The 27,996-nt window shown below is 39.0% G+C and overlaps 2 protein-coding genes across 4 annotated transcripts; both read left to right on the top strand.

Annotated features, from left to right (window-relative positions):
- Nucleotides 1-29: 29 nt before the first annotated feature.
- On the top strand, nt 30-9,177 carry LOC144655656 (RNA-binding protein 41-like). Of its 2 annotated transcripts, none has more exons than XM_078515950.1 (8): nt 30-176; nt 989-1,046; nt 1,863-2,036; nt 3,608-3,803; nt 4,752-4,974; nt 5,680-6,011; nt 6,482-6,629; nt 9,080-9,177. In XM_078515950.1, exons 1-8 carry the CDS (start codon nt 161-163, stop codon nt 9,169-9,171), a joined length of 1,239 nt encoding a protein of 412 aa, XP_078372076.1. In that variant the 5' UTR covers nt 30-160; the 3' UTR covers nt 9,172-9,177. The 2 variants fall into 2 exon arrangements, with proteins under 2 accessions (XP_078372076.1, XP_078372074.1); XM_078515948.1 differs by having other exon boundaries at nt 9,026-9,177.
- Nucleotides 9,061-27,996, top strand: LOC144655663 (neuropeptide FF receptor 2-like). Of its 2 annotated transcripts, none has more exons than XM_078515958.1 (2): nt 9,061-9,177; nt 26,207-27,996. In XM_078515958.1, exon 2 carries the CDS (start codon nt 26,266-26,268, stop codon nt 27,421-27,423), a length of 1,158 nt encoding a protein of 385 aa, XP_078372084.1. In that variant the 5' UTR covers nt 9,061-9,177; nt 26,207-26,265; the 3' UTR covers nt 27,424-27,996. The 2 variants fall into 2 exon arrangements, with proteins under 2 accessions (XP_078372084.1, XP_078372085.1); XM_078515959.1 differs by lacking the exon at nt 9,061-9,177 and adding an exon at nt 17,267-17,861.

The raw sequence follows: 27,996 nt of genomic DNA, 5'->3' as shown, positions 1-27,996 counted from the left end.
GCCTTAGCGAGCAGCTAACCTCATTCCCAGATCCCCTCAGTCATGTTTTTAAAAATGGCCGCCTTGCAGTGAAAGTTGTAAACAATTTGGAAAACTTGAACAAGAATTTCATTTAAATTAAGGCAATTTCGTTCCCTGTTTCTTTTTAAACAGTTCCAAGATGGTTGGAGGATCAGGTAGGAGTTTTTTATTCTATTCAAAGCAGCTTTAATACTGCATAAGAAAAGAACAGAAAAGTATTCTTAGCTTGACTTTTTGCACCCAACAATAATTCACGACAAATGTACGTATCCAATAACGTTTACAGTTTTTATACCCAATGATGCATGCTATGTATAGTGGGAGATTGTTATACAAAAGGTAGTTTTATTCGCTGATGTACAATGTTCTTTCGTTCATACGATAAGTGATCTATAAATTTTATAAATTTGTGCTTTGATTACCTAAAAATTATGGTTCTCGGCATAACGTGATACTCAGGGCTTTCCTTACTTTTAAGGGACTCGCGCTTGGGAAACTGTCTTGCTCGGCTGCGTTGCTCGCTCTGTGGATTGTGTCGGGTCGCCGCCTTTTGTGTGCGTTTGCCTTCTTTTCTCGTTCTTGTTATGGTTGCCTTCTCTCTTATTTGTTGTTCCTCCGTATTCGGACTCCTTCTTTTTCGCCAGGCGCCTTTGCGGAGCAAGACAGTGTTTTTTATCGGTCCCAAAAGTGGAAAGCATACTCAGCACACTGTTAATTGTCCCGCTTGTCACGGTTTCCCTACCTGCCGAGACAAGACAACTCGCTTCCCCGAGTTGACTCGCCCCCAGAGACAAGTTTACGATGCTCAAATGAACGGTTTTTTGACTTTGTCTGCAACGAAATAGTGAAAAGTTAGCTTGACCAGGGTACATGTAACTCAGGGAGAGGATTGTCTCTGACTCTGGTATCCTGAATTTATTATGTGTTTAACGTGCTCATTTGAGAGTTGCTTATTCCTTTTTTTTAGTTAGTGGGAAACCATTCAAACCTGATCCAACCTCGTATGAACAGACTGGAATCCCATGGTAAGCTTGGTTCCCGCCTCTGCATGTGCTACAATGCTAAGACCTATTTTATGTAGAGTTTGTTTTAGTATGTATATTTTTCAAGAGGACTTTTATTTTTCTCAGTATTTGAAGTACTATCATCCTTATAGGTACATAATAATAAAGGAACTTGTAATATTCTAAAAATATTCTAGACTTTGAAAATGCCTACAGTCGGCTCTCGTGCCCCCTCAGGCGCGGGTCCGCCTGGGCTGGCGCTCGGTTCTCGGGCCCTGGGTGTGGGTGGCCGCCCGCCCCTCTTGCTCGCTGTGCCGTCGGCGCCCCGTCCTGTCTCTCCCTCCGCGCGGCCTCCCCCCTGGCCCGCGCTCCTCCCCCCGGGGCCGGGCTTCGGCTGCGCGTTTTCCCCCGGCCTCGTCCTTCCCTCTTCTTTCGGTCCCTCGCGCAGCCTCAGTGTGTTTGTCGTCTCCTCCGTCCCTCTTTCTTGTCTCGGGCCCCGTTTGCCCATCTTCCCTTCCCTCTCCCGGCCATTCTCCGGCCCTCCCACTTTTTCCGTCCTGGGTCCGCCGGCTGTCTGTTCATTGTGCGTGGCGGTGCTTGTCGAGGTGTGATCTCGTCCCGGGCCGTCGTGTCTCGCCGCCGGGTCCCGGCGGGTTGGGGGCGCGGGGGGGGTCCGCGTGTCTGGGGCTCGCTGTAAGTATAAAGTGTTTACAGAGTTAGGGACATTACAAAGTCTTGCGCTTGGTTCTAATAATCACAGGATACTTTTAAATTGAGTTCTTGTATTCCTGTTTTATTCATTGAATGCAACCCCATTCATTTTTTGTTGCTTTGAAGTGGAAATCCAGCTCGTTACCAAAGCAGAGGAGTGGTTCGTATGGACAGGAATGACTCCAAGCCATTTGAGGATCAACGTCTTGGAGTCCCGGGGACTGGGACAGAGTCTGAAGCTGACCAGCACTTGAGGGGAATGGTGAAGAATCAACTGGATACCAATGTTACTCTGGAAAGGTACATGATGATCAATGTCTAATGCCCATTGGAGGGGGGGGGGGGATACTCTCTAGATACTACTACTGTTAGTATCTTTTGGGGATTGAATATAATGTTTTGCTAGTGCAGAGAGTTATTAAATTAGCAGGGTTTTTGAAACAAGCCTGTGACCACTGGAGTTCTGTCAGCTACTTGACCAGTTACTCTGGTCATAGCATTCAGCTCCCAGCAGACAAGTTTGGTATTGCCACAGCTGCGTACTCTTCCTCAGGGATGTAGCTAAGAAAACACTTAGCCGGCTCATCAACAAGCCTAGCTGGCTTTTCTGGCCTTGGCAGCTCTAAAAGTTTACCTAAGTCTTTGTTGTCATGGGAAATTTCAGCCGGATTTAAGTTCTATTTCAGCCGGTTAAATTAGCCAGCAGCCAGCCCTTAGCGACATCCCTGCTTCCTGTTGCTTACACCTACTTCAAACATTTTGAAACACCTGAATTAGGGACCTTCAGATCAGATTATGAGTATGACTTTGAATTTCAATCCAATTATGTTCCCAGAGCGCTCACTCCACCCTGATGCTGACCAGTTGGTAATGGTACTTCTATAGCACATTTACCGAAGCTCAATGCGCTTCATAATAAATTTTATCTCGGGACGAGATGGGAAATCAACATAATTATTACAGGCGCCTTTGGCAGCCGCTATCCGTCCACATACAATGTATGTGATCTCGTCCCGTCATCTAACCCATGGATGCATGAAAAGAAGACTATCAGTACGAGATTGGTGTAAAATGTGATAACTGAAAGCACTAGGTTTGAAACGTCACACTAATACTGAATCTTGTACTGATTTCCCTACAATTATCATTTTCAAGGGGAACATTTTCAAGTTAAACTACACACCAAGTACCACTAAACTCACTAATATATAAATTAGTGACAGTTTTCTCAGATGTGTTTCTTGGCTGGCCAGTTTCATGTATCACTATAAGTGTACAGAAGAGGATTTTTAAAAATTTACGACCTTTTCTGGGGATTTTTCAGAAAATTTGTGATAATTGCTCTCAACAGTTTATTGTAAGGAAATTCCCTTGCAGGAGCACCACTTTTAAATTTAACCATGTTGAGAGGCTGATACTGATATGCTGTCAATTACCTCTTGATTTGATGACCAACAATACCAGAAGAAAAGTAGTTGTACATAGAAGAGCTGGTTACTTAGAAGAGCTCTCAAATATTTATAGCAGTTAGATGAAAAATTGGTTTCATAAAAGAGTGGTTGCTTTTTAAAAAGAGGTAGTCATTTACAAGGGGTTGTGGCCCAGGGGGGGGGGGGGGGGGGCCCCCAAAGGGGGGAGACAAAATAAAAAAAAAAAAAAAAAAAAGCATTTTTTTACAAAAAAAAAAAAAAAAAAAAAAAAAAAATTAATATATGAACAAAAAAAAAAAAAAAAAAAATTCCCGAACACCCAAGCGAGACCAAAAGTCCGAAATTTCAATCCTTAAACGAGACTAAGATGCTTCCCCGTGACTTTCACTTTGACTGCTAAATTGTTGCTTTTATTCACAATAATATTATTTTTCCTTTTAGTGAGTTAAACAGAAAGAAATCATTTCAATCATCTTCGTCTTATGCCCCATTTTGTCCTGATAAAACTGGTGCCCTAAGCTTAAAAGACTACCAGTCGTTACAGAGTCATGAACAGTATGTACAAACTCTAAAAGAGTGTGGCTTCACTCCAGAGGAAATTCAGTTCAAACTTGAACAAGAGGGGTATGTTCCAAAGGTGAGTGATTTAATTGGCAAGAGATAATTTGGTGATAACGTCGACGTCTTTGGGTGTTAGCACTGGACGCATCATAAAACTTTAGGAATCATCTGTCTTCCAAGGGTTTTCTTTTCATAGAGCTAGGGTATATCTGATTATCCTGGCTCATAAAATTGAGTATTATTGTAATCAAGTATCATTATACAGGCAAATAAGAGTTAAGGATGCTGTTCTCAAAATTAATTCTTTCAGTTGTGAAGAAATTTGCAATTTATGTATTTTTGCAATTTATCAAAATGTATGTATTTTTTATAGGGGGGGGGGTGGGGAGGGGACGGGGGGGGGGGGGGGTGGGGGGGGGGGGGGGGGAAAAAAAAGGGGGGGGGGGGGATCCCCGTGGGAGGAGGGAGAGAAAAAAAAAATTTTTTTTTTATTTTTCTTTAATAAAATAAAAAAAAAAAAAAAAAAAAAGAAAAAAAAAACCTTCTCTCTCCCTTTCTTCCTTTTTCGCCCCTAATAAAAAAAATGTTTTTTTTTTTTTTTTTTTTTTTTATTTAAAAAAAATATTTTTTTTTTTTGTTTTTTTTTTTTTTTTTTCCCCCCCCCTTTTTTTTTTTTTCCAAAAAAAAAAAAACGCCGAGCGAAAAAATTTTCAAAACCCGGCAATAAAAAAAAATAATGCCCGCTCAGCAACCAATCAGAGCGCGCATACTATTGTAGACATATAATAAGGTGTCATATTTTATTACTTCTTTGTCTGCACAATGATGGGTGAAAACCTTTGACATTCCTTCTTGAACACCCAAGTGAGACATCAATCTGCAATTTATACCACTAAAAGAGAAGATGACCAGCATCCCACCTCTTTTGCATGGGCCACAAGAGACTGCAAGATTTGACTCCCCCGGGCCCAGAGGTTTTCATAAGTGGCATATTACATGTAAAAACTACACATTAATTTTCTAGGCCCCAAAACGAGGTCGCTATGGAGTAAACCCTGTTGCTGAGCAAGAGAAGCTGAATGAGCTCCAAAAGAGAATTCAAATGCGAGAAGAGGCACTGTCCTCTCCTGATTTATATTCTAATGTGCGAGTTCTGAGCAGACACGCTCTGGAGGTTGAACAGTCACTACAGAAAGGAACAGAGAAAGCAAACAGTTTAAGCCATTTAGTGCAACCAAAAAAACAAGGTACACTATTCTATATTTTGGTGATAAGCCTCTCATAAGAATTTCTTTAAAAAGGTTATAACCACATTTATGAAAATGTGATCATAAATTTGCAAGGAATTCGGCACCACAAGTAGATGTTAAAAAAAGCCCATTGAGAATATCATTAAAACTTAAATTGGTAAAAGTCAGGGTTTTTTATATGTTCTTCAAGAGCTGCTCCATGAAGGGTAGTATCAGTTACATCTTCATTTCCAAATTGTCTTTACCTCCACTTCAAACGGAGTCCTTGGGCACAACCTTTCATGTGGAAATGGCGTTTTTTTTTTTACAGATCGCTAGAGGTTGGCTTGTGCTCTTGCTTCATTCTTAGTGCCTCATTCATGAATCTCTACTTTCTTGAAGACCCAATTAACTTGCTGAGCCACTGCTCATCTAACGCATGATCAGTGAGAAATATGACATTTCTTACTTAATACGATGCGCCCTTAGTTTGTAGTAAAAGGTTCGTAGGGTGACGTGACTTTCAGATTACTGCCTGAGAGCTCGACGATGGCAAAATCCTGTAATTTGTAGCATTTTTAAGAGGTTTTTGCATGTAATCCTATTAATGAGACTTGTCTGGATCTTCCCTTAGCCCCTCTCTTATAACACTTGCCCTCTCTCTTATTGATACTCGACTACAATTCAAGCCTCAGCATTTGTAAGATGTCGTTTTTCTTGTAGTCATTCCCATAAATGATCCACTCTTGCAAACACTGCTGGAAGAAGATAGAATATTATCAAGATCAAAACAGGGACCTGCTTCCTCTAACAACCAAGGGAAACCCCAGGACGATCCGAGGGACAACTCCAGTCAAAGCTCTTTGGACAAAGGAAAGCCATTTAAAAACAGTGATGGTGAAAGTATTTCATCCAATCAGGAGAGTGGCTCTGCTAGCTTGCCACCGAACATTATACCTCTTGACGAGAAGGAAATAGTTGAAAATAGGCTGTCACTGGAACAAATAAAGGAAATTCCAAAATTTGCAAATTACCAGCCAGGAGAGCCAAACAAGGTCAGTGTACAGTGATTCTTGTTTTTGAAGAAATTGAAATGATTTAAAAGACGTTTCCGCCCCCTCCCTCTCTTCTCTCGGAACATCAATCCCTTTTCCTAGTAACCGTATGGGTTATTTGCCCACAGAAATTGCATTTTATCGTTAATTGTGACGAGATGCGTGTTAAAAAAAAAAGAAATCAATAACATTAAGAGGTCTTCCACATCTAATTTATTTGCGGTGAGATTTGTTATGCTTGCTTCGACCACCGTTATTGCTCTCAAGCTTTATATTTCGAGATCTCCTCGCCACCCATTCCTGGAATTGAACGAAATGAGCCCCCCTCCCCTCCCCTCCCTCCCCTCCCTCCCCTCCCTCCCCTCCCTCCCCGACTCCTTGAGCTTTTCTAGCAAGCGTTTCTACCCTGCCATTAGAGTTCATTTAATGAATAGGAAGTAAAATGTTAGACTGTGTTTTTTTGTGATCAGGTCCTGTTTATCAAAAATCTACATCACAAGACGACAGAGGCAGACCTAGTCTCACTCTTCATCAGATTTCAAGAGAAACAGGGACCGAAAATCGCATTCAGGCTAATGAAAGGAAAGATGAATGGACAAGCGTTCGTTACAATGCCAGGTTGGTTTTATTTTTGTGAACTTTATAATAAAAGCGATACTAAAATGACTGACTCCAGCCACAATTTGCTGGATTTCCTCGTCAAAGTAGCTTTTAAATCGTTTTATACATTTTCTGCCTTTTACCGATTGCCTTTTTCCCTTCCTTTCTTATGACTTTAATAACTTAGGAATTAAGTTCGACAAAAGCACGGCAGAAGCACGGCGTCTGAATCAAACTTTTGAATTGAGTTCGGCAAAGCAATTTAGTTCGACACGGCATGTCGTGCCGCACGACTCTGGCACGGCAGCGGTTCAAACGTCGTGCTTTTGCCGCACCAAACCAAATTCATAAATTGTATTAATGTATTTTGGCGGGATTACGTTCCCGCGAGGAGTTACGAGGAGACCCGAGAATAATTCTCCATTACGGAGTATGCGCACAACCTCGTTCCCAGGGTCTTCTCCGTGTTTAGCCACCATTTTGAAAACGGAGAAGACCCTGGTGACGATGTTTTAACATCGTCGCCAGTTGCATACTTAAAAGTATGCAAATTGATTTTTGCCAGATGGCAAAAACCATGGCGGCCAGCCAAAGGAATACAATGAATATTTTTCTGCTAAAAAGCATATCGAGGATGTTTCATTCAACGAAGTAGATGACACTAATGACAGGGAGCAGGGCGAAGAAGAAGCTAGCGGGTCTGAATCCGAAATAAGCAAGTTTTCGGAAACTAGTCGGGCAAACAAACAAACATTCGCCGTACTCGCAAAAGGAAAAGTTTTTTTCTGTAGCTTTTATTTGAGTTTGGAATTTGGAAAACGGCGCCATTTTTGTTGGATCACCGCTGACTAATTGTTACGTAGATTCAGTACTCCTGAATTTGGTACTACTCTGGCACGACGTCTGAATCAGAGTCGTGCTTCTGCCGTGCTACAGTCGAACCTAATTGCAATTTAGTTCGGCACGGCAGGAGCACGATGTCTGAACTAGGCCTTATAGAGCGGTTTTCACTTGAGTGTCGAAAGTAAATTGCGTTTGCTTTGGTTTTGCATTACTATGCTTAGTGATTGGCTTAAAAATCTCGCGCCACTTTCTCAGCCAATCAGAACTAAAACCAAAACCAATCGTGACTCGCTCGCGCACGTATTCCCGCGCTTCGTGCCAGCTACATGTATTTGCTCCGAGTTTTGATTGGTTCACTGGATTGTCTGTGTCCTTTGTGATTGGCCAGAGTAATTACTTTGGTTTTCGTTTTACGACACTGAATTGAAAACTGCTCTAACTTTTAAAAGTTTTCGTGAGGTTGATCCATGGATTTTGTGTGTGGAGCTAAACCTGTTTCATTCTTTCAGCCGCTATGATTGATTTACCGCATCATCTCATGAATGTGTTGAGAATAAGCAACTTGATCACGAAATTAAAAGCAAATTTCTTTTTCTTTGTAAAAGTATTCCTCAGTTGTTGTTGAGAAAGCAAGTTCTTGGGATATTTGGAGAACACTCGGAAAGCTTGTAAATCACTCGCCTGACGGCTAGTGATTTTTAGGACTTCATGATCTTTTTCTCATTTTCACAACATCCCCAGTTGGTTTACCGATTACCCACAAAAAGTGTGGTCTGTTGCTTAATTATTATAAATTGCCGGAAAATTAATTAGAAAAACAAAATTATTTGCAGGGTTAGTGTTTTTTTTTCGGCTTCTTAATAAAGCACTTAAGGCAACGTGCAACAAGGGAAGATTAAATTGCTGTTTCAAGAAACCAAAAGGTAATCAACGAATCGTTTGCACTTGGAAGAAAAGTCTATTGGTTCGACATTGTTATTGTTGTTAATTTATTCCTTTTGACACCAATAAGATATTTTTATCACTGGGCATTGATATGTAAGGCCAGAATTGGGGGTTGTGCTGGGAGGCGTTCGATCCTTTTCTTTTGTACTTTGGGTATGTTATATGGCTGGTATATACCGTGTTTTTTTTTTTTCAACAATACTTCATGTACATGAACAAGTCAGCCAAATATAATCTTTCTGAACAGTGCTGCACGAGAAGTCGACGCCGGGTGAGAGTCGTTATCTCATTATGACATTATTTTTCCTTTTGTGCAGAAGTGTGATCTATTTCATACACTGTTCAATTCTTGGCTTTGCAGTTTTTTCCATTCCCTCTGGGAAGGTTTTCTTTGCCTATTAACGTCTTAAGCGTTTTGCCCTTTTCAGTTCGACAATTAAACGCATTCAAGTTACACAGTGTTGTACCGTCAAAAGGTTTTGTTTTTCGAACCTTTAGAATGAGAAATTGAATATAAATGTAGTTATATATTAGTTTGTCGCAGCTTAGTTTGTCCCATTGCCGAAGTGGGAAAGGTTTTAGAGCCAAAACACATTTTAAATGCCCTTTATTGTTTCTGATGTTAGATATTGGTACAGCAGCTGCAGCCTTGAATCTGGTAAACGGTTATTTGTTCAAAGGTAAACCTGTTATCATCCAGTTTGGCAAACAAAGAAAGGATTTGTCCAACATGAACGAGGCGAACGTGAATTCTCACGGATCAGGCATGTAACTGAAGGTAAGTTGAGTCTTCTTTTTATATAGGAGATATTTTGAAACGTTTTGAGTCTCACATGCCAGTAAACTTCTCAGTGAAACGAAGATACGCCATTCCTTATGAACATGCACAAAGTGTAACCATTCAAATGAGAGACATTCATTCGTACATTCTTGTAGCACTGTTTATTCATAGCTAATTCACGATTGTTGAATTAGTTTTAACATACGTGTATTTAAATGGTTTGAATTGCCTGGTCCCTTTTTCAAATTGTTAGAGGAACTGTAGTCCATTTGCCCTGTAAGAATTGTACATCTACGCCATATAAGTTTCTTCACATGACCAAACATAAATCACAACTCCTATTTTAATTGTGAAAATCAAAAAAAAAAATGTTGAAATTGCTGCCACTGATAATGGTTTAAAAAGTGCTAACCGTACAGCATGTCATGCTCTCTCCGAACACGGTACATAAAACACACAACCATTCCTCTATCATATTTACATCACACTATCACAAAGAAATGGGTACATTTTTATTCATCTACAACACAACTCGAGACACCGTTTTAATGTAGCTCAGATGCATTTCAGTTATATTTTTTACGTTAAAATACATCAGTTTTATTTGAATTATCGGTTTTGTACCGTTGGTGGACAGCTAGCTGACATTTGGAAACTGTATTCCTGTTAGTCAGTAGAGCCCAACCAAAAGTCAAAACACTAAAGTTTCGTTCACAAGGAAACGAAATAAAAATGCCAGGAGCCAATTGCTTAACCTAAAGGTCAGGGGATTTGTTGTCTGGTCCACGCAATTATAGATTTAAAAGTCACAAGGCTCACGCGTTATACCGTTTTATCACTGTTATGTGTTTTACTGTTATGTTTTTAAGTGTGTTTTACCCTCATTTAGTAATGTTGTCTACTTATATTAATAGTTTGCTTACCATCTGATTATCGTAAATGATTTGTAGTCTGCAAAAGCCATTAAAGCAAATTAAAAGCGTAAATTACATACTTTTTATTTGCTCAGTCTTACTATGGTTGTTTTCTGGTAAAGTGAAGTATTCTGGTTTTGTTAATGGGAGGCAACCATACAATTTTGATTTATAGCCGCGCAATTAGGACCTTGTGCATGATTTTAACTCGAGGATGTCGTTTAACGACTTCATAGAAGCAATGTGGGTTCAATATTAATACTTAATGGGCGTTTTATTTTTATCATTGTTTAATTGGACTAACATGGTAACACTATGCAGTTGAACAAATAGTTCGGTATAAAGATTAATGAAATTAATGTCCAAATTACTACTGACTGTATCAACATTGATTGGAGTGCTGATTTGCGAGGGGATTTAAATTAAATTGCGCAATGCCACTTCATCCCGATTTCAATGTTCTCGATTTTTTGTACTGCACTGATATATTATCACTAGTTTACCGATGAATGTTTGGAGATTCCCAATTTGCGGCGATTTCTTTTAAATAAAAATGCTGTTCTCCGTAAATAGCGTATATAAGAGATTGTCACTCCCAAATACCTTAGTTACGATGCCTTTTAGAATTTGAGACTGCTATACGAGAATTTTTTCAATGCTGATAATGCAATATAATTATGAATATTTTTTAAAATTAGGTGCACAGAATCTGGCCAAAAAAATATCGTTAATCAAAATGTGATGTTCATTATAAACGTGCTCGGACCTGTTGTCAAAGGTTACTTGTCTTCATTTATCATTTTCGCAGCAAATGGAAGGGGATTACAGTGAGAACACGAAGACCGTGAACACTTTCGTTATTCTTTGAATAAGAAAGTAGAGAAAAAAGTGGACAAATTATTCACGAAAAATAACCTACTGGCTTCATCTCTGTCTTTTTTAGATGTTTCCTGCGGTTTGAGCTATCATTCGACGGTTTTTTTGCAGAAATGTAGATATTAAAGATAGAGTAAAATTTTCACGGTTTTCTGTTTTACACTGTAAAGTTCTTACCCATGAACATTCAACCTTGAATATTCAAGTTTTGGCCTTGCTCACTTTCGACGTCATTTTTTATTATAAGGCTCTTATTGAAGAAAAGAGGTTTTCTCGGGTTAACTTTAAGTAAATTCTTTGATTGTGATATAAAAACACTTTACGCGTTGAATCGTAGGTCCGGCTCGTTATTCCGGAGTTCCACCTCTGTACATCATTTTTAGCCCGTAGACAAAACAACAAATATATTCATGTCCGTTGTTAGGAGGTGACAATTACGCGGGGGCTGAGCAAGGAAATAAAAGCTTATCCTTGATGAGTTCCAAACAAGCACAGACAAAATCTTATTGGTTGTAAAGTTAATACGCCAGACGAGATTTCCGGAATTTTCTTAATACCACAATAAGGGTTAAGTACTATTCCACCCTGGTTTAGTCTTCTCTGCAAAACACACCCTTTTGTTCACGCTTTATAAAGATATTTTTATGATATCTTTTGTGATCTTTCCTGGTCTAAATTCCGTGCGACCGGTCTTAATTCAGCTTGTTTGAATACCTTTTTGCCCTTCAATTTTTTTCACGGAGTTTATTAGTTAACGATCGCTCATAAGAAGCTTTACAGAATTAAGTTATGAAGCTGATAAGAAGCTAGCAGGTCATACGATCATGGCATTTTTAAACGTTTATCTCCGCTAACTATTCTCGAAACCTCGTATAAAGTCTTTTTCTGCCGCGCGAAGACAGAAAAAGGAAATTCTTCGACATAATTATATATCCTTTTAACGGGAACAATGGAAATGAAGATATCTTTAGCTTGTGTTCCGCGCGTATCCCACAAATCGAGTTTGTAATTTATTGGTAGAATAAATTAACTATCGTTCATAGGAAGCTTTACAGATTTAAGTAATGAACTTGATATCGAGCTAGCAGGTCATGACATTTTAAATCGTTTATCTTGGCTAACTATTCTGGAAACCTCGTATTAAAGTCTTTTTCTTCCGTTAATTTCAGTAAATGAACACCTTTTTCCTGCATACTGCGCTGAAACGGGAAACACCCTCGGCGATTGTAGCAGACCCCTTGCATGCATGATTGAATTCACATTTGCTCCTTATATGAAGGATGTGAATTTTATATTCTTAATTTAATTTGTCATTTCAAATGGATTTCAGAAATATTAGATTAAGTTTCCTCCTGCGCATCATCAGGTATTTTGTGATGAGTTTTGGCTGTAGGACGCTCAAACAAAAATGGAATTTCTTCTGGAAATTAAGATATCCTTTACTCGTGTTCTGCGCAAGTCCCACGAATCCAGTTTCTAATTAAAATTAATTGGAAGTTCAAGGGCTATTGCTGAAGTTAAGAACTAAATTGGATATTAATTAAAGGATTTTCTTATTCTTAGTTTTGTTCTTAAACTATGATTTGACTAAACTAATTGGCAACCATTTCTTTTCTCATTATTTTCTCTTTATTGTCGATCAAAAAGGAAAAGTGTTATGAGGTTGTTTAACGGAAAATGTGTTGTTTTTCGTGCCTGACTGACTGAATTGCTCGCTTAATTATTTGTTTGTGTGATTTGTGTCTTTTTTGAAGTTATATTTTGAGATGTTTCCGTGATTAAGCGGTGAAGTGTTCTAATTCGTCTGACGTCAACCAAAATGTAAAATCTAATAAAGGTAATTCTTCAGCAAAACCGTTCTTTTTAACATGTTCGTGATATCAGTTTTGTTAATCTTCGTGCAAAGTTTCATGCTTATTCATTCTGTACGTTTTCAAGTTTTCCAATGTTTTATAATAAAATACTTTGAATGACGGACTGACTGAATTGCTCGCTTATTTATTTGTTTGTGTGATTTTTATTTATCTGTTTGTTTAAAGAGGCCAAGGGAGCGTTCATTTTTTATGAGGTAGGGGGGCTGGTGGGATTTGAGGGGGGCTAGCCCAAAAAATATGGCTTCAAAGGGGGACCAGCCAAAAATATGGTCTGTAAGGGGGGGTCACTGAAAATATTTTTACTTTTAAGTGTTGTAATGAGGGCTTCTGTAATAGTTAAAAATCTTGCCAGAATACACAAAATATCATTCTTGAGATTCAGAAAATTCAAATTTTCCCGGGGGAGCATGCCCCCAGACCCCCCTACTTGTTATGTACCAAACGCCATTAACTAACCCCAACAGCTTTTGGGTTACAAATGCAGTCAAACCATACTTACAGACGGCATCCACAAAACAAACAGTTGAGGGCAATGTCAGCTAGTGGGGGGATGTAGTTTGTCGATTATTATGACTGAAAAACTGGTACATTCTTTAGTCATAAGGCTTGATAAATTTAAATTTTACTTGATTATTGGGTTTTGATTTATTTATTTGTTTATTTTTTTTTTTTTTGGGGGGGGGGGGCATCGAAAAAATTTGGATTTCGAGGGGGGGCCAAGTAAAAATTTCTGATGAAGAAGGGGGGGCCAGTATATATAACAGTGACTATCTTTCAAATCCCACCAGCGCCCCCTACCCCATAAAAAATGAACGGTCCCTAATTTGAAGACAAAATTAATAAACAAACATTACAAAAGAAAGAGTGAGAAAGAAAATACTTTGTTGAAAGAGCAGCTGTGCTGTAACGGCCAAGTTAGCTTAGTTTTACAGCTTTATTTTATATTGAAGAAAAGAAGAAGGTTTGAGTTCTGAAGTCATAAAAATTTTCGCCTATTCTGCAGGGTAGGGTCTGTGCACATATAAGTAGGAAGTACTGTACTCTTATACTATTGTTGGGCCAGTAAAGCTGACATGGAAAGAACGCTCAAAGTATTTCAGCGCCAAAACCAAATTTTTCCTTCAGTTGATTTTGCGTTGTTGTTAGCTCAGTTAAGTGATCAATTCCAGATTAAAAACAGAAACTTGCTGACACATTTTTGAACAATTCCCAAAAACTGTTGGTGTCTAAAATAGAAAACGCTAGTTATCAAGGCATCAAGGCCTTTTCCCGTTTGATATAACGCCAAGACAGGAAGAAAATCGTGCCAACGATATATTTTATCTTTTGGGAGAGGTTTTGTCTGGCCAGCGCTTAAACAAATTTTTCTGCGTCCTTTTTTGTCAAACATTTTGTGGTACTCGAAGAACCCTATTGTTTTAGCTGATTTTAATCTATTGCTTACATTGTAAGGATAAATTAATAGCTATATATAATATTGATTTTAATCATTCAACTTATATCGCTCACTGAAAATACTGTCTCATGCACTGCAATATGCCAAATTTGACAGGCTGTTTTAAATGTCTTTTTTTGTCTTTTTTTGTTTAGCGTGGGAAGGTTAACAAATATATATATATATATATATATATATATATATATATTTTTTATTACAACATATATGCTCTGCGTTGAATATTTCGACTTTTCTCATTTCCTGTGTATCGTATATTAATAACTTTTCCTTGTTTTCCCAAGCAGTGTTATCAGTGATAACCTTTGGCTTAAGTTTTTTTAAAATCTTCTTTTAATTAATAAACATTATTTCCTGTGCTCTCGCATTTTCGTCTTATCTCAAGCCTGTTTATATAATTTAATCATACACCTGGTTTTATTATTGCCTTATTAAAAGTCACATAGTGAGGTTATTTGTTTGACCATGTTGACGTTGTTGACTTCTTAGCCCTTCAAGCCACAATATCGAGATACAATTTCTCCCTATATGGTCTCCATACATTTCTTGTAATACTGATTGAGAGAATTTATGGGCATGACTATATATTGATATCATAAAGAGGAATTCGATGTCGATCACTTTTAGAAGCGCAAACTATCTCAAAAATCACTTGAAACGCCCGCTATGAAGAAACTTTACTTTTTCATCTGTCGATCTGTGTCTCTATATGTACGTTTTTCTGATGAGATCGGCAAACGCCATGCTCCTGTTTTGGACGGCCATTTTCAATAGCGCGGTAAAACTACCAAGGGAGCAGGAGACGGGACGCTTGGGGCAGCACTAGTAGTTATGCAGGTTATAGCACGATATTCAAGCTTTAAATGCTTCATCAGAGTGCGGGATATTTTCTTTTTTGCATGCAACTGACAGCGGGGGTATTTTTCGTAAAATTAAAACTAGTCCTTGCGTTTTTTTTCTGTTTTTCTCGCTGTCAAACAATAGGGCCTGATTTTCACCAACGACACAAGCAGAAGCCCAGGCGCGCATGAGCGTAAGCACGAGTCTAAACAAACACTGAGAAAAAACAAATACACGTGAATCAAAATGTTTTTATCCTAGGCTTGTCTCGCTAGTGAAAACCGGGCTTAAAGGGGAAATCGATCATATTCGCTTCCACTCAAGACTGGACGCTTCTGGTTGTTTGTTTTCGCTGCCAGTTTCACCCCCTTTATGGTACACCACGCCACTCGAAGATGCACGAGTGGTACGACGATGCCCGAGAGAAATGGGCGAAGGGCGAAGTGAATGTGATGTAGCTACGCACAGAATGATATGTACTGTATTTTCTCGACTAAACGCCGGGTCTCCGAAGTGAAGTTGAAAATAGGCTCCTCAGGTATTTATTTGAGGTATAATAAGCTGTAGGTATATTAAGCCCGGGCCAAACGAGGATGAGAGTTGATGAGAGTTGACTCTCATGAGAGTTTTCGTCAACTCTCATCGACTATCATCAACTCGGGCCAAACGAGAACAAGAGTCCGTCAAACTCTCATCGACTCTCATGAAAAATTTGAGCACGTTCAAAGTCGATGAGAGCGCATGAGAGTCGATGAGAGTGCATGAGAGTTCCATGCCAAACGAGAGTGAGAGTTTGAACTCTCATCAACTCTCATCCTCGTTTGGCCCGGGCTTTAGGAAGATGTATGTTTGTCAAAAATAATGTTATTATAAAACCCCTTGCTTAATGAACATTGGGCTCGAATAAACTGCAGGAGTCAAATAAACGCCGGGTCGGCCATGCCAAGTTTGAAATAAACGTCAGGGGAGTTTAATCGAGAAAATACGGTAATTCATTTCTTATACTTTTAACAGAAAAGAATTCAGTCTGTATTTTTTGGCAGACTTAACGCCCACGGCTAGAAACTGGAATGCAGTTCACTTTCTTTATCCAATTCCGTTTCGTTTTATTTAGATTTTTATCAACTAAACCATGGTGCCAAAAATTATCAGTCTTCTATCTGATTCTACAACTGAGATTTTGCAGCTTTAGCTAAAACGAGAGACTTTGCGCACGAAACCCGGCTTAGCCTCGCCTCTTCCTACGCCGCCCCCGTCAATTAAAATGTTAGAACTTTACAGATCTTTTTTCGTCGAGTCACGCTAGTTGGCATGTTTTAGGTGTAAGTAGAGATGGTTTAGTACCATGACGAAGTCGATTACCTCTGTCGCCGTCGCTTTGAAGCGAAGGAGACCAATTCTGTCGAAAGATATTATGCCCAAGACCCGGTCAATTTTCACTCCTCAGGCACAATGAAAAAAAAAGTTCATTGTGCGCGCGCACCTCGCTACGATGACAGAACACTTAGAGAATATAGGGCATGTGTGCTGATAGATTTGTTGCCCCTGTGACCAACATAATGGTGCATATTCTGGCTATAACCGTGGGAGTTTAGCTGTGGGTAGGGGTGGTGTGGATGCGAGATGATTGATGCATATTTCACGACACTCTTATGCTCTGAAAGTTTGACCTTTCACTTTATGATTCAAATTAATATGTTTTAGTCGTATTTACTGTAAGGCTTTATTCTTTGTAAGAGATACGTCTCTGCTCTGGTCATCAATTGATGCATGTAATATGCTTATGTTGTGTTCTATAAATTGTCTTTTATCTGAGGTTTCAATCGTAAGTTAATAGGATTTAGTTCTAAGCTTTTGTCTGCTTATCTCCATATCCGGCCACATCTACTGAAACTGAATAACATTGCGATTGACCTAAAAATACTAGATAGGGATATAATTTTATTTTAAAATATTTTCAAAATGACATTTTTCGTCGAAGGTTGTGGCAGCCGATATCTTTTTTTCCGCGCAAGTTGACAAAAACTATTAATTCATTTGGAATTAAATTGTACTGCATTCAGACGAGAAAGAGTTTAGATAAGATAAACGCTTTGCCATCGCAAATGAATTTACGTCACAGCGTGGTAATTCGTAGCCTGCGAATACAGCCGCCTTTCATTTAGGCTAGGTAATTCGTGCAATTCAGACTAAGATCATATCTTTGGCGCGGGCTACCGCTGTGACTTCAGCTATAAATTTTCATGCAAGCCAAAACCCATATTATTTCTTTTCAAAGACAAAAAAATTCCGTCTCGACTGAAAACACATTCGCTCGCGATAGTGTAAAATAACACATATTCTTGATGACGGCGAAGAATGCCAAGAATTGACCTTTACACGTCAGATCTAGCAGAACCTTCGCGCCCTATCCAGACAACCACTCTTCAGCGACGTTCTGGTTTTCAAGTTTAGGGTTTGATAATTTGTTAACTTTGCGTAGGAAGTTTATTTTGCGTCATGGCACGGCTATTCCGCAGGAAATACGTTTCGCTGTGGTTTCGTTTGTAAACCAAGGTGTTAGTGGTTTTGATTGTGCAATATAGACATACCCAAACGGTCGCCGGAGGTTAAATTTTTTTGGCTCGTGAACTGAACACATCACAACAATAGCGATCTAGTGACAGAGGACTCAAAGGATTGTGTTGTGGAATTAACTACATTGAGAGGGACAAGAGATTTGAGGTATGACCTGGTCATGTTACGTCTATGAGTATTTAATGTTCTATTGCTATCTTCTTGTAATATAAAGGCAGTAAGTTCGATTTTATTGCGAACAAATTCTTCGCTGAGGCTAGGCATCCCGTTTACAAACTGACAGCAAAGGAACCTTCGCCATTTTGTGTGTACATCATGATATCTTAACCGGACTGTACTGAAAACTCCTTTTAGTATTCATCTTGTATATAATGGCAAATGCTAATAAGGTTTATATTTTCCCGTGTCAGAGATAAGGATCTTCATGTACGAAGTACTTGGAATTGATTGGAATTGTACATTTTTTCCCATACATCCGACATCTTTGCCGTTTGGTAGTCAATTAAGCAAATCTCTCATGGGCGTGCAATTGGGAGAAAGTTTAATAAAGAAAATAAAAAAATTGACAGGGCGTAAGATTGATGTGTGCATCACTTTTTGGGCACAAGTTTTACGACCCCTTTTACTGATAATAAAAGCTTCATACACTCTTGCCGATTACCAATAAACATGTCAACTTACGAAGTTAGTCCCTAGTCTACATCTTCAGTACATGTGTGTGTAGATGGCAGCCGTTTGGTCGCTGCAATTTAGTGATGGTTAAAGCCTATTCTTCCCAAACTTCGAAACATCAATTCCGTACATCGTGTTTGCCTTATTTCTGGGAATTTGAAAGTACAAGAAAGATTTTGTTTTCTGATCATCATTCTGTTAACAATGTGCCGTAAACAGAAATGAGACGTTTTGGAATCTAAATAATGGAAGTCTGTTTCATGAATTACTGGCGAACATGTATACGATTTCGCGTATCATTTGGCGGACATCACTCGTAAGATCTCAGATTAGCTCTTGTCGTCTTTTTCATATGCTTAGCAAGCAATACTGCGTTATATTAGCTACGCATTGCGTTCTGTTGGAGTGGCATAGCTTATTTTTTTGGAGACCTATACTAAATTACCTGGGTCTGATCTATCGGCAACACATTTTTTTACCTTGTAGCGTATCATTAGTAACCGTTTATGAGGCTTTCTTCGAGTTCTGCCCTTGTGTGCCCCTTGTGTTTACCGCAAGTTTTATAATTTCCTGAATAAGGGGAACAAAGGGTGTATTGTTCCTGTGTTACCGTGAACGTCGTTCACAAACTGGCGCGCGCGTTTTTGAACGGAAAGAAAAATTCAAGCGGAAAGACAAGGATGCCCTGTTATTTGCGAGAGAAGATTTAATTACTGCTTTGAATTTTTATATCGGCAGGGAGCTTTCAAGTTTACGAAGTGAGAAATCATTTTAGCAGGGAATGAAAATAAACCATTTAGCGGCACACTCTATGCGGTTGAAATCTTGTTTACACTAGGTCATTCTGTCAAGATGATTTCATACCACTGAAATACAAATGCGGAACTTATAGAATGCAATCGTAACTACAAGGAAATGGCCCTGTTGTGATTGGTGTGTTAGTAAACAGTTTTTATTATTTTGTTTATTTTTATTGTGAGGAATTTTAAAAAGGTCCAAACTGATCATCCCTGTGGAATTTCGCTCCGTCACGTGTTGATGTCTGTGTTTCTCGTGTCTGCTTTCAAGTGGAATTCATCGCGTCTTGTCAAGTTAGGATTTCCTTTCCTGTCGTCAAAAGTTTGTGATAGACTCCAGTAGGAAATTGGACGGCGTCATTATATTGGAGGTATTTCAAATCGATCAGTTGGCAACAACTCGATCGTCAGAAATGAAGCAAAAAGAGGTCAAAGATTCTAAGCTATTCTAGGATTCGGGAGAGAGTTGTTTATTAACGCGATACTCCTGATCGGAATGTTTGTTAATGAGCCTTAGATGTCTGTAAAGATTTATAAAGAATTTTTTTTCACAGGATGATTGATTCATACCGTAGACCCACTTTCCCGACTTTCAACACGGTTCTTTTTTAACGTTTTCGTGTCTAATTCCTATATTATTAAAAACACCCTTCTGAAACCTGGTTGTTCACCAGGTTTTTAGCAAAAACTCTACCAGGGTGCACAAAAATCCACCAGGTTGATCCAATTGTTACCAGCAAGGCCAATGATTTATAAAACCTAACCGTATACAGCTATTTCGAGAAACGTTGTCGGGAAAAGCACAAAAGTGCACGCGACAAGACCGAAAGGTGGCCTGGGTATTCACTTGAATTTTGCATATTGGCCTAGAGGAAATGTACAAGTTTGTATTTTTGCACGTGAAGATTTTGTTTTTCTCTCAGGAGGCCTTTTTCTGTAGCTTTGCTTTTACTGTCGCATGTCTTTGAGTTTTTAAAACTCTTCTGAAATTCAGCGTGGCTTAAAGTACCTCGTGTCCTCGTTTCCACATGTCTGAAGAGAAAGAAAATGTGCAAATTCGCGTTTGTCATGTCGCCACCTTATTAGTATTCAGCACGTGCAGTTGCTCTCTTCTTCTACCCATACTACCTTTCGGTCTTGTCGCGTGCACTTTTGTGCTTTTTTCCGACAACCTTTCTCGAATTAGCTGTATATATGCAAAACTGTGTGACCCAGTATTAAACATTTTTTTACTATGTTTGTATATACACCTAATTGCAATAAGATTGTCATAGAAAAATGTGAAAAAGTCAAATAGGAAAAAGTCAAATAGGAATTAATTAAGCGCATGCATGAACTTTATTCGCACAAATGGCCTCAAAATGCCTCAAAATACGAATAAATCAATTTATCTTGTTACAGCATAAAAAAGTGGACTCGAAGTGTGCAGTTAAAAACTCGTGAGTTTTCTGAAAATGCTACCAGTTATGAAACTACGCTAATTAATTCCTATTTACCTTTTTTCTTTTTTCCTTTTTCCTATGACAACGTTATTGCAAATAGGTGTATGTCAAGTAGCGCTTTGCACTAAATTTAAAAGCAAGTTTACTGAGGCAACTTATATTATCGCCATTCGAAGCCACTGAAGCAATATTTTCAGAAGTAAGTCTTTGTCCACCAAAGTATAAAAATAAGTATAAAGGAAGAAGCATACAAGCTCATTAAGTATAATCTTTGCCGTTAATTCACTGTATTTGAATGAAAAAATCACAATCTTTTGTATATTGAATTGTTGAACACATACCTTACCAATATGTTCTCATTAATTTCCTTTCCTTTTTTTTTTTTTTAGAAGGAGCAAGATACATCAAAATATGTTTGTTATACTTTTATATTATTACGGCTATATTTCGTGTATATTTGAGAACTTTAACTTTGGTTCCAATGCGTAGTCCAAAAACTCCAAACCTATCTCACTTGTGTCTAAGACAAATCGAGACTTTGACCTTGGTCAATTTTCACCCCTCGGGCAAAAAAGAAAAAAATCTTGCGCCCCTCAATGATGACAGAACACTTTGAATATAAGGCAAGTGCGCCGAAAGATTTGCTACCCTGTCTGGGTCAGGGGTGAACATTTCAAACTTTTGCGAATTGCGTTCAACAAGAGCTGAAATTCAATTTTATATTTACGCAAAGAAAAAATATATTTACGCGAAATATAACCGGAATCATATTATTACGGTTACATTTCGAGTAAATTCGAGAGACGTAACGTAAGTGGTCCCATGACGAAGTCCAAGACTCTCGCTTTCGTGTCTTAGAAAAATCCAAAGTCTTATTATGTCTTTGAAAGATACCGCTATTTGAGACCTTGATCTTGATCAATTTTCACCCCTCGGGCAAAAAAATATCTTGCGCCCCATAATGTTGACAGAACACTTTGAATGTAAGGCAAGTGCACCGACAAATTTGCTACCCTGTCTTGTTACGGGTGAATATTTCAAACTTTAGCAAATTGCGTTTAACAAGAGCTGAACTTCAATATTAATTATGTTTCCTCATAAAAGGCGCACAGTTGTGGTTTTAAAGCTTGAAAGTGTCTGTCAGTAGATGGTTTCAGATCTGTGGAAAAAGCTACGTTATTAATTAGCTCTCAACTGCTATTGCGCAAAAACCTGAACGACCCATCGACTAAAAACTGAAATTTCAAGACTAAAGAGCGTTTCACTCAATATAGCGAATATTTTGGCCAGGTTCTTATTGTCTGAGACTTCAGTGCTTGCCTTGATCCGTGTGTATTTGTAGTTGTAGTGCCTGTCCGTAGCACATGCATACCTGCATGCTCTGGATCCTTTACACGAAAAGTCAATACTGAGTAGGATGAGACGGTATATTAAAAGACCAACTTTGCCGATGATATCCCTGCTCAGCATTGTTGATGGAAACTCTCCAATTAGAGATCATTAGTGAAAATTATTGGAATTGGTGAAATTACTTCACAGCGATCATGTTTTGCATTTATTTTTCTTGTTCTCTATCCAACTCCGTTTGATGCATTGTGTTTCTTGGCATTCAGTTAGGATCTTGGATGTGGCCGGTTTGCTTTCTAACATGCCCCCTGGACTGACTGCACGTGCGCTAAACGAGTGTTTTTGGGGGCCCTAGGCTTCTGTATAAACGGGAACAAATCGACAAATATATATTCCAATAACTGCGAATACAGCAACTTCAGTGTACTGAGCGGGGTGGGGGCGCTTGAGAGTAGGGTTTGTTTAGATCTGTTTCTAGGCCCTTCTCTGCCCCTGTATTTCTCACCTCGTCGGAAAAAAGTAAAAAAACAAAGGAAACAAAACTGAAGTCACGAAAATGCATGTAAGGTTAATTTTTGTGCGTGTAAGGCAACATACATTGAAGTAAGACACACTCATGTATTCCAATAAAGCAAACAAACAAACTGAATCGTGTTTTTACATAATCAATGTAGTATATCATTTGGTGCTCAAAACATCTGCTTTATGCATCGCATATCCTGCATGCCTGCTGCTAGCTGCTGTGTTTCTATCAAACAAACATTTGAGACCTCATTATTGACCCATCTGTTGCTTTGTTATACCGTTTGACTTTGAAGTCCGTCTTATTATCTAAGCAGATCTCTATTGACAATGATGAGCGTTTAATCTTCAAAGACGGACTACTGTTCGACACATCTCTTTGGGTTGTAAAACTTGGCAAACCTATACCGGCTAAGTTCGTGCATTTGGGTGGAGAAGTACATCATTTTACCCCCTAACGGGCTGATACTTCAGTAAAGAGCTAGGTCTTGTGTCAGTCGGTACCAACATTACGACTGCCTGCTACTGGTGTCTGGGGCTCCTTTAATCCATCTTGTCGGCACGGTATGTTAAATCGTTTTTGCAGAGTTTCGTCAAATGTTTATGCTATCTTTGGTAAGCAGATTTAAGTAGCAAAGACGTATTTGGTATAAGGGATGTTTTATAGCTTACAGATGGTTTTTTAAGATGTTCGATATAGATCGATACCTTATTGTCAACTTGAGCGTTAAACCGTATACCGGAGCAAATTCTGCAGATCTGAAATAAGGTGCATTTAGCAAAGCAGTTGAAGATTTTGAAACAGGAATCTTTGTTTTAAGTTCAGTTAGCATTCGAAGAAGATTTGGGTTCGTTGCGATTCATTTTTGGTATGCAGTTTGTTATGATGTAAACCTAGATACAGACAATAGTTCTGTCGATTCCAAGTAATGCAGCATTACTTGGAAACCTTTCTTTCACATTACTTAAATGTGAAAGAAAGGTTTTCTGTGGAATGTTTGCGAGATTGAGAACGAGAGTCATCAAGCTACAGCGAGTCAATCTTGCAGTTGAAAATATTAAGATAGAGACACAGACGGTTGACTTTCATGTCGAGTGCTCTCGAGAAGAATTTGTAAGCGATTAGATGCATTTTAGGACTCTTATGACATGTGTCATCCAAGCGATGCTATTTCACCTAAAAAATGTTAATTCAAACCGCTTGTTGGCTGGTCTGGGCAGTTCTAAAGGACAACAGGCACTGTTATATATAGAATTTTATTTATTACATCTCGTGCCCTGGATAATGGCCAGAGAAACGAGAGAACTAGCTGGCCAGGTTTAAGAATTAAGATAACACTGGTGTCAAAATTATCTTTGCAAGATGAGAATGTTTGGTGAAGGGTGGTGAAAAAAATTACATCAAAGGTGCTGCCAAAAACCGATGTGAGAGAAAGTAAAGCAAAAGAAGGAAGAAAAGGTTGCCGTTGCAAAAGAGACTGTCCAAAATCAACGCTGCATTTGAGTTTTATACAGCCGAATATAAATCTATTGTTTTCAACGTTTACTTTTGAAGTCTTTGAAGTGCTTCAAATGGCATTAAAACGTTCCGGAAGACCTCACCGTTGATTGTTCCAGTGGGCTTTAACTTTCTTTTTGTGCCCGACATTCGTGCATTTAAAAATCGTAAATCAATTTGTGTTTACCAAGTTTACTAACCACTAAATTACACAAACCTGAGAGGACCCCCCTAGTATTTTTATTGTTATTTTTGCTAGAGTAATTTTCGTCGCCTTTGCCGATGTCATTAGCGCTCACGGCGTGAGTAAAGACGTGTGAAAGAACAACATACTTCTCACCAGTCCATCTGTTTAAAATATCTCGATATAAAAGTCAAACACGTTTTTGAGCAAGGTAACACGAGCTTTAGATTACTGTGTATCTATCTTACCAGGTTATGGAAAGAGATTTTCAAAACTTTGCGCGCAAATTGCTTTTGTCGGAATTTGGAGCCCATATGCTTTGAGATAAATCCGGGATAAATCCAACTTAGAGGTATGTCAGCTCTTTGCAACTTCACGCACTCTTTATCGCCTAAAGGTTTTTGTAATTTCTTCATCGTTTTACCGTAGATATGCAACGTGATTTTTAACCATTTTACAACCGTTGGGTTCGTGACGTCAAGTGTGTTTTGTTGATGTTGACTGTGGTAACGTGAGGTCATCGTCCATGCTGTGGGGGAAGACTGAACAGCACCAAATATGGTCAAGCCTTTTTCGGATCTACTTCCTCCTTCCCGAATACCTACCGCCGGGATAGCTTATGCCACAACTTAATGACCCTTTTATTACTCTGGTTTTCCTGTAGAGAACATTCGATGAACTGTTAATACATATAGCCCACCGACATCTTTCGCTTCCTGAACAAGGCCGCGAATAATTATAATTAGTAGACACCATGTACCAAGCGTGTTCTATCGGAAATCCGCGAATGTGATTGGTTCTCCTCCCATTATTGCTTATTCACCGATAAAACACAATACGATCGCGAGCGTTGATCTTTTTAACTTTAAAAATCCATAAAATTGAAGAGTGTCTTTAGAGGGTCTATTTAAACAATTAGACAAACTTTTCGCTTATAGAAAACGAGGGCGATTAGTCTAAATGTGAATTAGTGTGCTTGCGTGGTTTTTGTCACACACACACCCCACAACAAAATTATGAAAACCACAAGAGCGACATTTTTTCACCGCTGAGTGCGAAGGGGCGTATTTTGCCGCAGCCTAGACAGGATGTGACTGTAATTACAAGTATCTGTAAATAAACAGTTGCTTTAAACGATTTTTAACTGCGGCATTTTCGTGACAAAGAATTTTTCTTCAAATCTCGAAACGTCAGTAAACAGATGAACACGAACAGAGTGCTATACTAAAAAGCTAAACTCGAGCATGAACGGTCAAACCTTTGCAAGATTGTAAAACACAGAACTTGTTTTTTTTTGTTTAAAAGGCTTTTTCGCGAGGGCTTTCTGCCTGAAAGGTTTATTATTGAAAGGAATTTTGCGTCGCAAAAGTCGATGGATCTTTATTTTGTAGGGATTTTGTGTCTTATAAATTTTAGGTGCATATGACTTCGCTGATTTTTCCCGCCTTTAAGACTTCCCTCGCCACCGCTAATTGCCTCTGGGTCTCCGAGGATGAATACTGTATGGAAGAACGATGTAGTTGGGTTGGGGAAGAGGGGAAGGGGAGGAGTTCATAGTTTTTAGATTTGTAATTGTAAATTTTATGCTAGTAATTTTTTATGCTTTTAAATTTTATGCTTTGTAAATTTTGTGCTTTTATACTGGTCATCGATTGATACCAGTCAATCTCCTTGATTGACTGACCGGTCTACCAGGATAAATAAAGTTATTATTATTATTATTATTGGAGCGTTGCTTCTGAGATATTTTCTCTGGTGGTGGTAGGGTAGCCTCCCACGCAGTCGTTCTTAGGGGCGATCGTGGTGAAACACGATCGCCCCTAAGAACGACTGCGTGGGAGGCTAGTGGTAGGGGGGAGGTTGGGGATTTCGGTGGGAAGATGTAAGTTGTTGGCTGAAATGTTTCATGCACACTTCTGTGTAGAGCACATGTGCAAGGATGGCCAAAACTCACCCGACTACGCCTTTGTAGGAAGGTTACTTTAGAGTAATTAGCTTTGCACTTATACTTCTCTGTTCTGTTCTTCAAGGAACAAAAGTGCTGCAGACAGCAAGAAGTGAGGAACTTTACTTTGAAGCAACCCTGACAATGGCAAATCAACTGAATGCAACTGTGGCTCCTCCAAACGCCTCGGAGTCTGCCTTACCACCAAATGATCTCCCATTTTACGTCGAACCACCAGCTCTTAAGATATTTCGCTTTGTAATCTACGCCGTTATCATCTTGTTTGCTCTGGTGGGCAATGTGGCTGTATGTATAATTTCCACACGCAGTCGTCGCCTTCAGACTAGTACGTATTGCTTGGTAATGAACTTAGCAGTTTCCGACATTGGATCTATACTGTGTCTTCCATTTTTGCTACCAGAACTCTACATTGGAAACTGGCTCATGGGAGAAGCCATGTGTAAACTTCTTAAACCAAGCGTCGTCCTGTTCAACTTCGTGACAACGAACACGTTGGTAGCCATTGCGTGCGATCGTTTTCGCGCCGTGGTGTTCCCGTTCGTATCACGGCCGTCTAGATCGGAAACAAGACTTATTATAGCGCTGCTGTGGCTGTTCGCTTTTTTGTTTTCTCTGCCCTCGTATGGAGCTATGACAGTTTTTGCTTACCCAGACAGCCCGTATACCTACTACTGCATAGATATGTTCTCAGAAGACTTCGTCAAAGATACTTTATATCGTCGCGTTTACACAATAACAATGTACACTGTACAGGCCCTATTTCCTGTACTTGTCATCTCGGCGTTGTACCTGAAAATCACAACCACTTTAAAACACGTGCGTCTTATACCAATCGCCCTCAGGCCCCTTCGATCAAGCTCTCTGAACTCCACGCCCAGCGCGAGCCCGCGCTCCTCGATGGTTAATCTTAACAAGCTGAACATGAATCCTGCGGGTGCGCTTCGGAGACAGATGATAGAGAGAAAGTTTCTGAGAATGTTGATAGCTGTGCTGCTTGTATATGTGTTCTGTTACCTTCCGTTCCAAACGCTGTACCTCATTTATGAGTTCAATCAAGATTTGGGTTATCTACCTTACATGCAACCGTTATCTGAATACATGTACTTGATTGTGTGGTTGCCTAACGCCCTAAATCCTGTCTGCTATGGCTGCTTGAACGAACAGTACAAAAAAGCTTTTAAAGCACTGATTTTTAAACCTCGTAAGTACTTTCAGTCGCTCAAATCGCGGCAAAGTTTTTCCCAATCTTTTGCTGGCATGAATGCAACTAGAATGCGTTGAAATGTTGCCAGTGGGAAAAAAAAATTCCAAAAGGACTTGATACTTTCTACTAGCTTAGCTGTTGTACATTTGTGACGTTCTTTTTGAGAGCCATTTGTGATCTTGAGACAGTGAAGGTTCTCTGGTTGCCTAACAAAGAGAGACTTAAAGGAGATTGTCAACTTTACCGTGTTACCATGGTAACTGTAAAAAGTGTTTTGTCAACTTGTGAGAAAAACAAAAGCAAGACTGCAACAACGTTATAATTTAAAGCTGAAGTAAGCTATAAAAAGATCGAGAAAATGTTTTTATAATAGACTACGGTGCAAATTAAGAAAAAATTATATCGAATATATAATTATATTTATTGACGTTGCAATGTTTTGAGAATTATGCAATACAACATGTAAATCGTAACAGAGTTCGTTAGACATGTATGTAGATATTTAAGAGATTTGTAAATAGATTATAGCTTAATTATTATGACAAGAGAAATTGTTTTTACTCGCCTCTGTAATTAACGACACTAAACTTTGAAGAAAGCGTGATACTGAACGAAAGAAGTCGACCTGATTAAACTAGAAACTTCCTTAA

Source organism: Oculina patagonica, chromosome 5, assembly GCF_052425735.1.
Source record: "Oculina patagonica isolate OP01 chromosome 5, crgOcupat, whole genome shotgun sequence".
Lineage (NCBI taxonomy): Eukaryota > Metazoa > Cnidaria > Anthozoa > Scleractinia > Oculinidae > Oculina > Oculina patagonica.
This window is presented reverse-complemented; position numbering and strand designations above follow the sequence as displayed.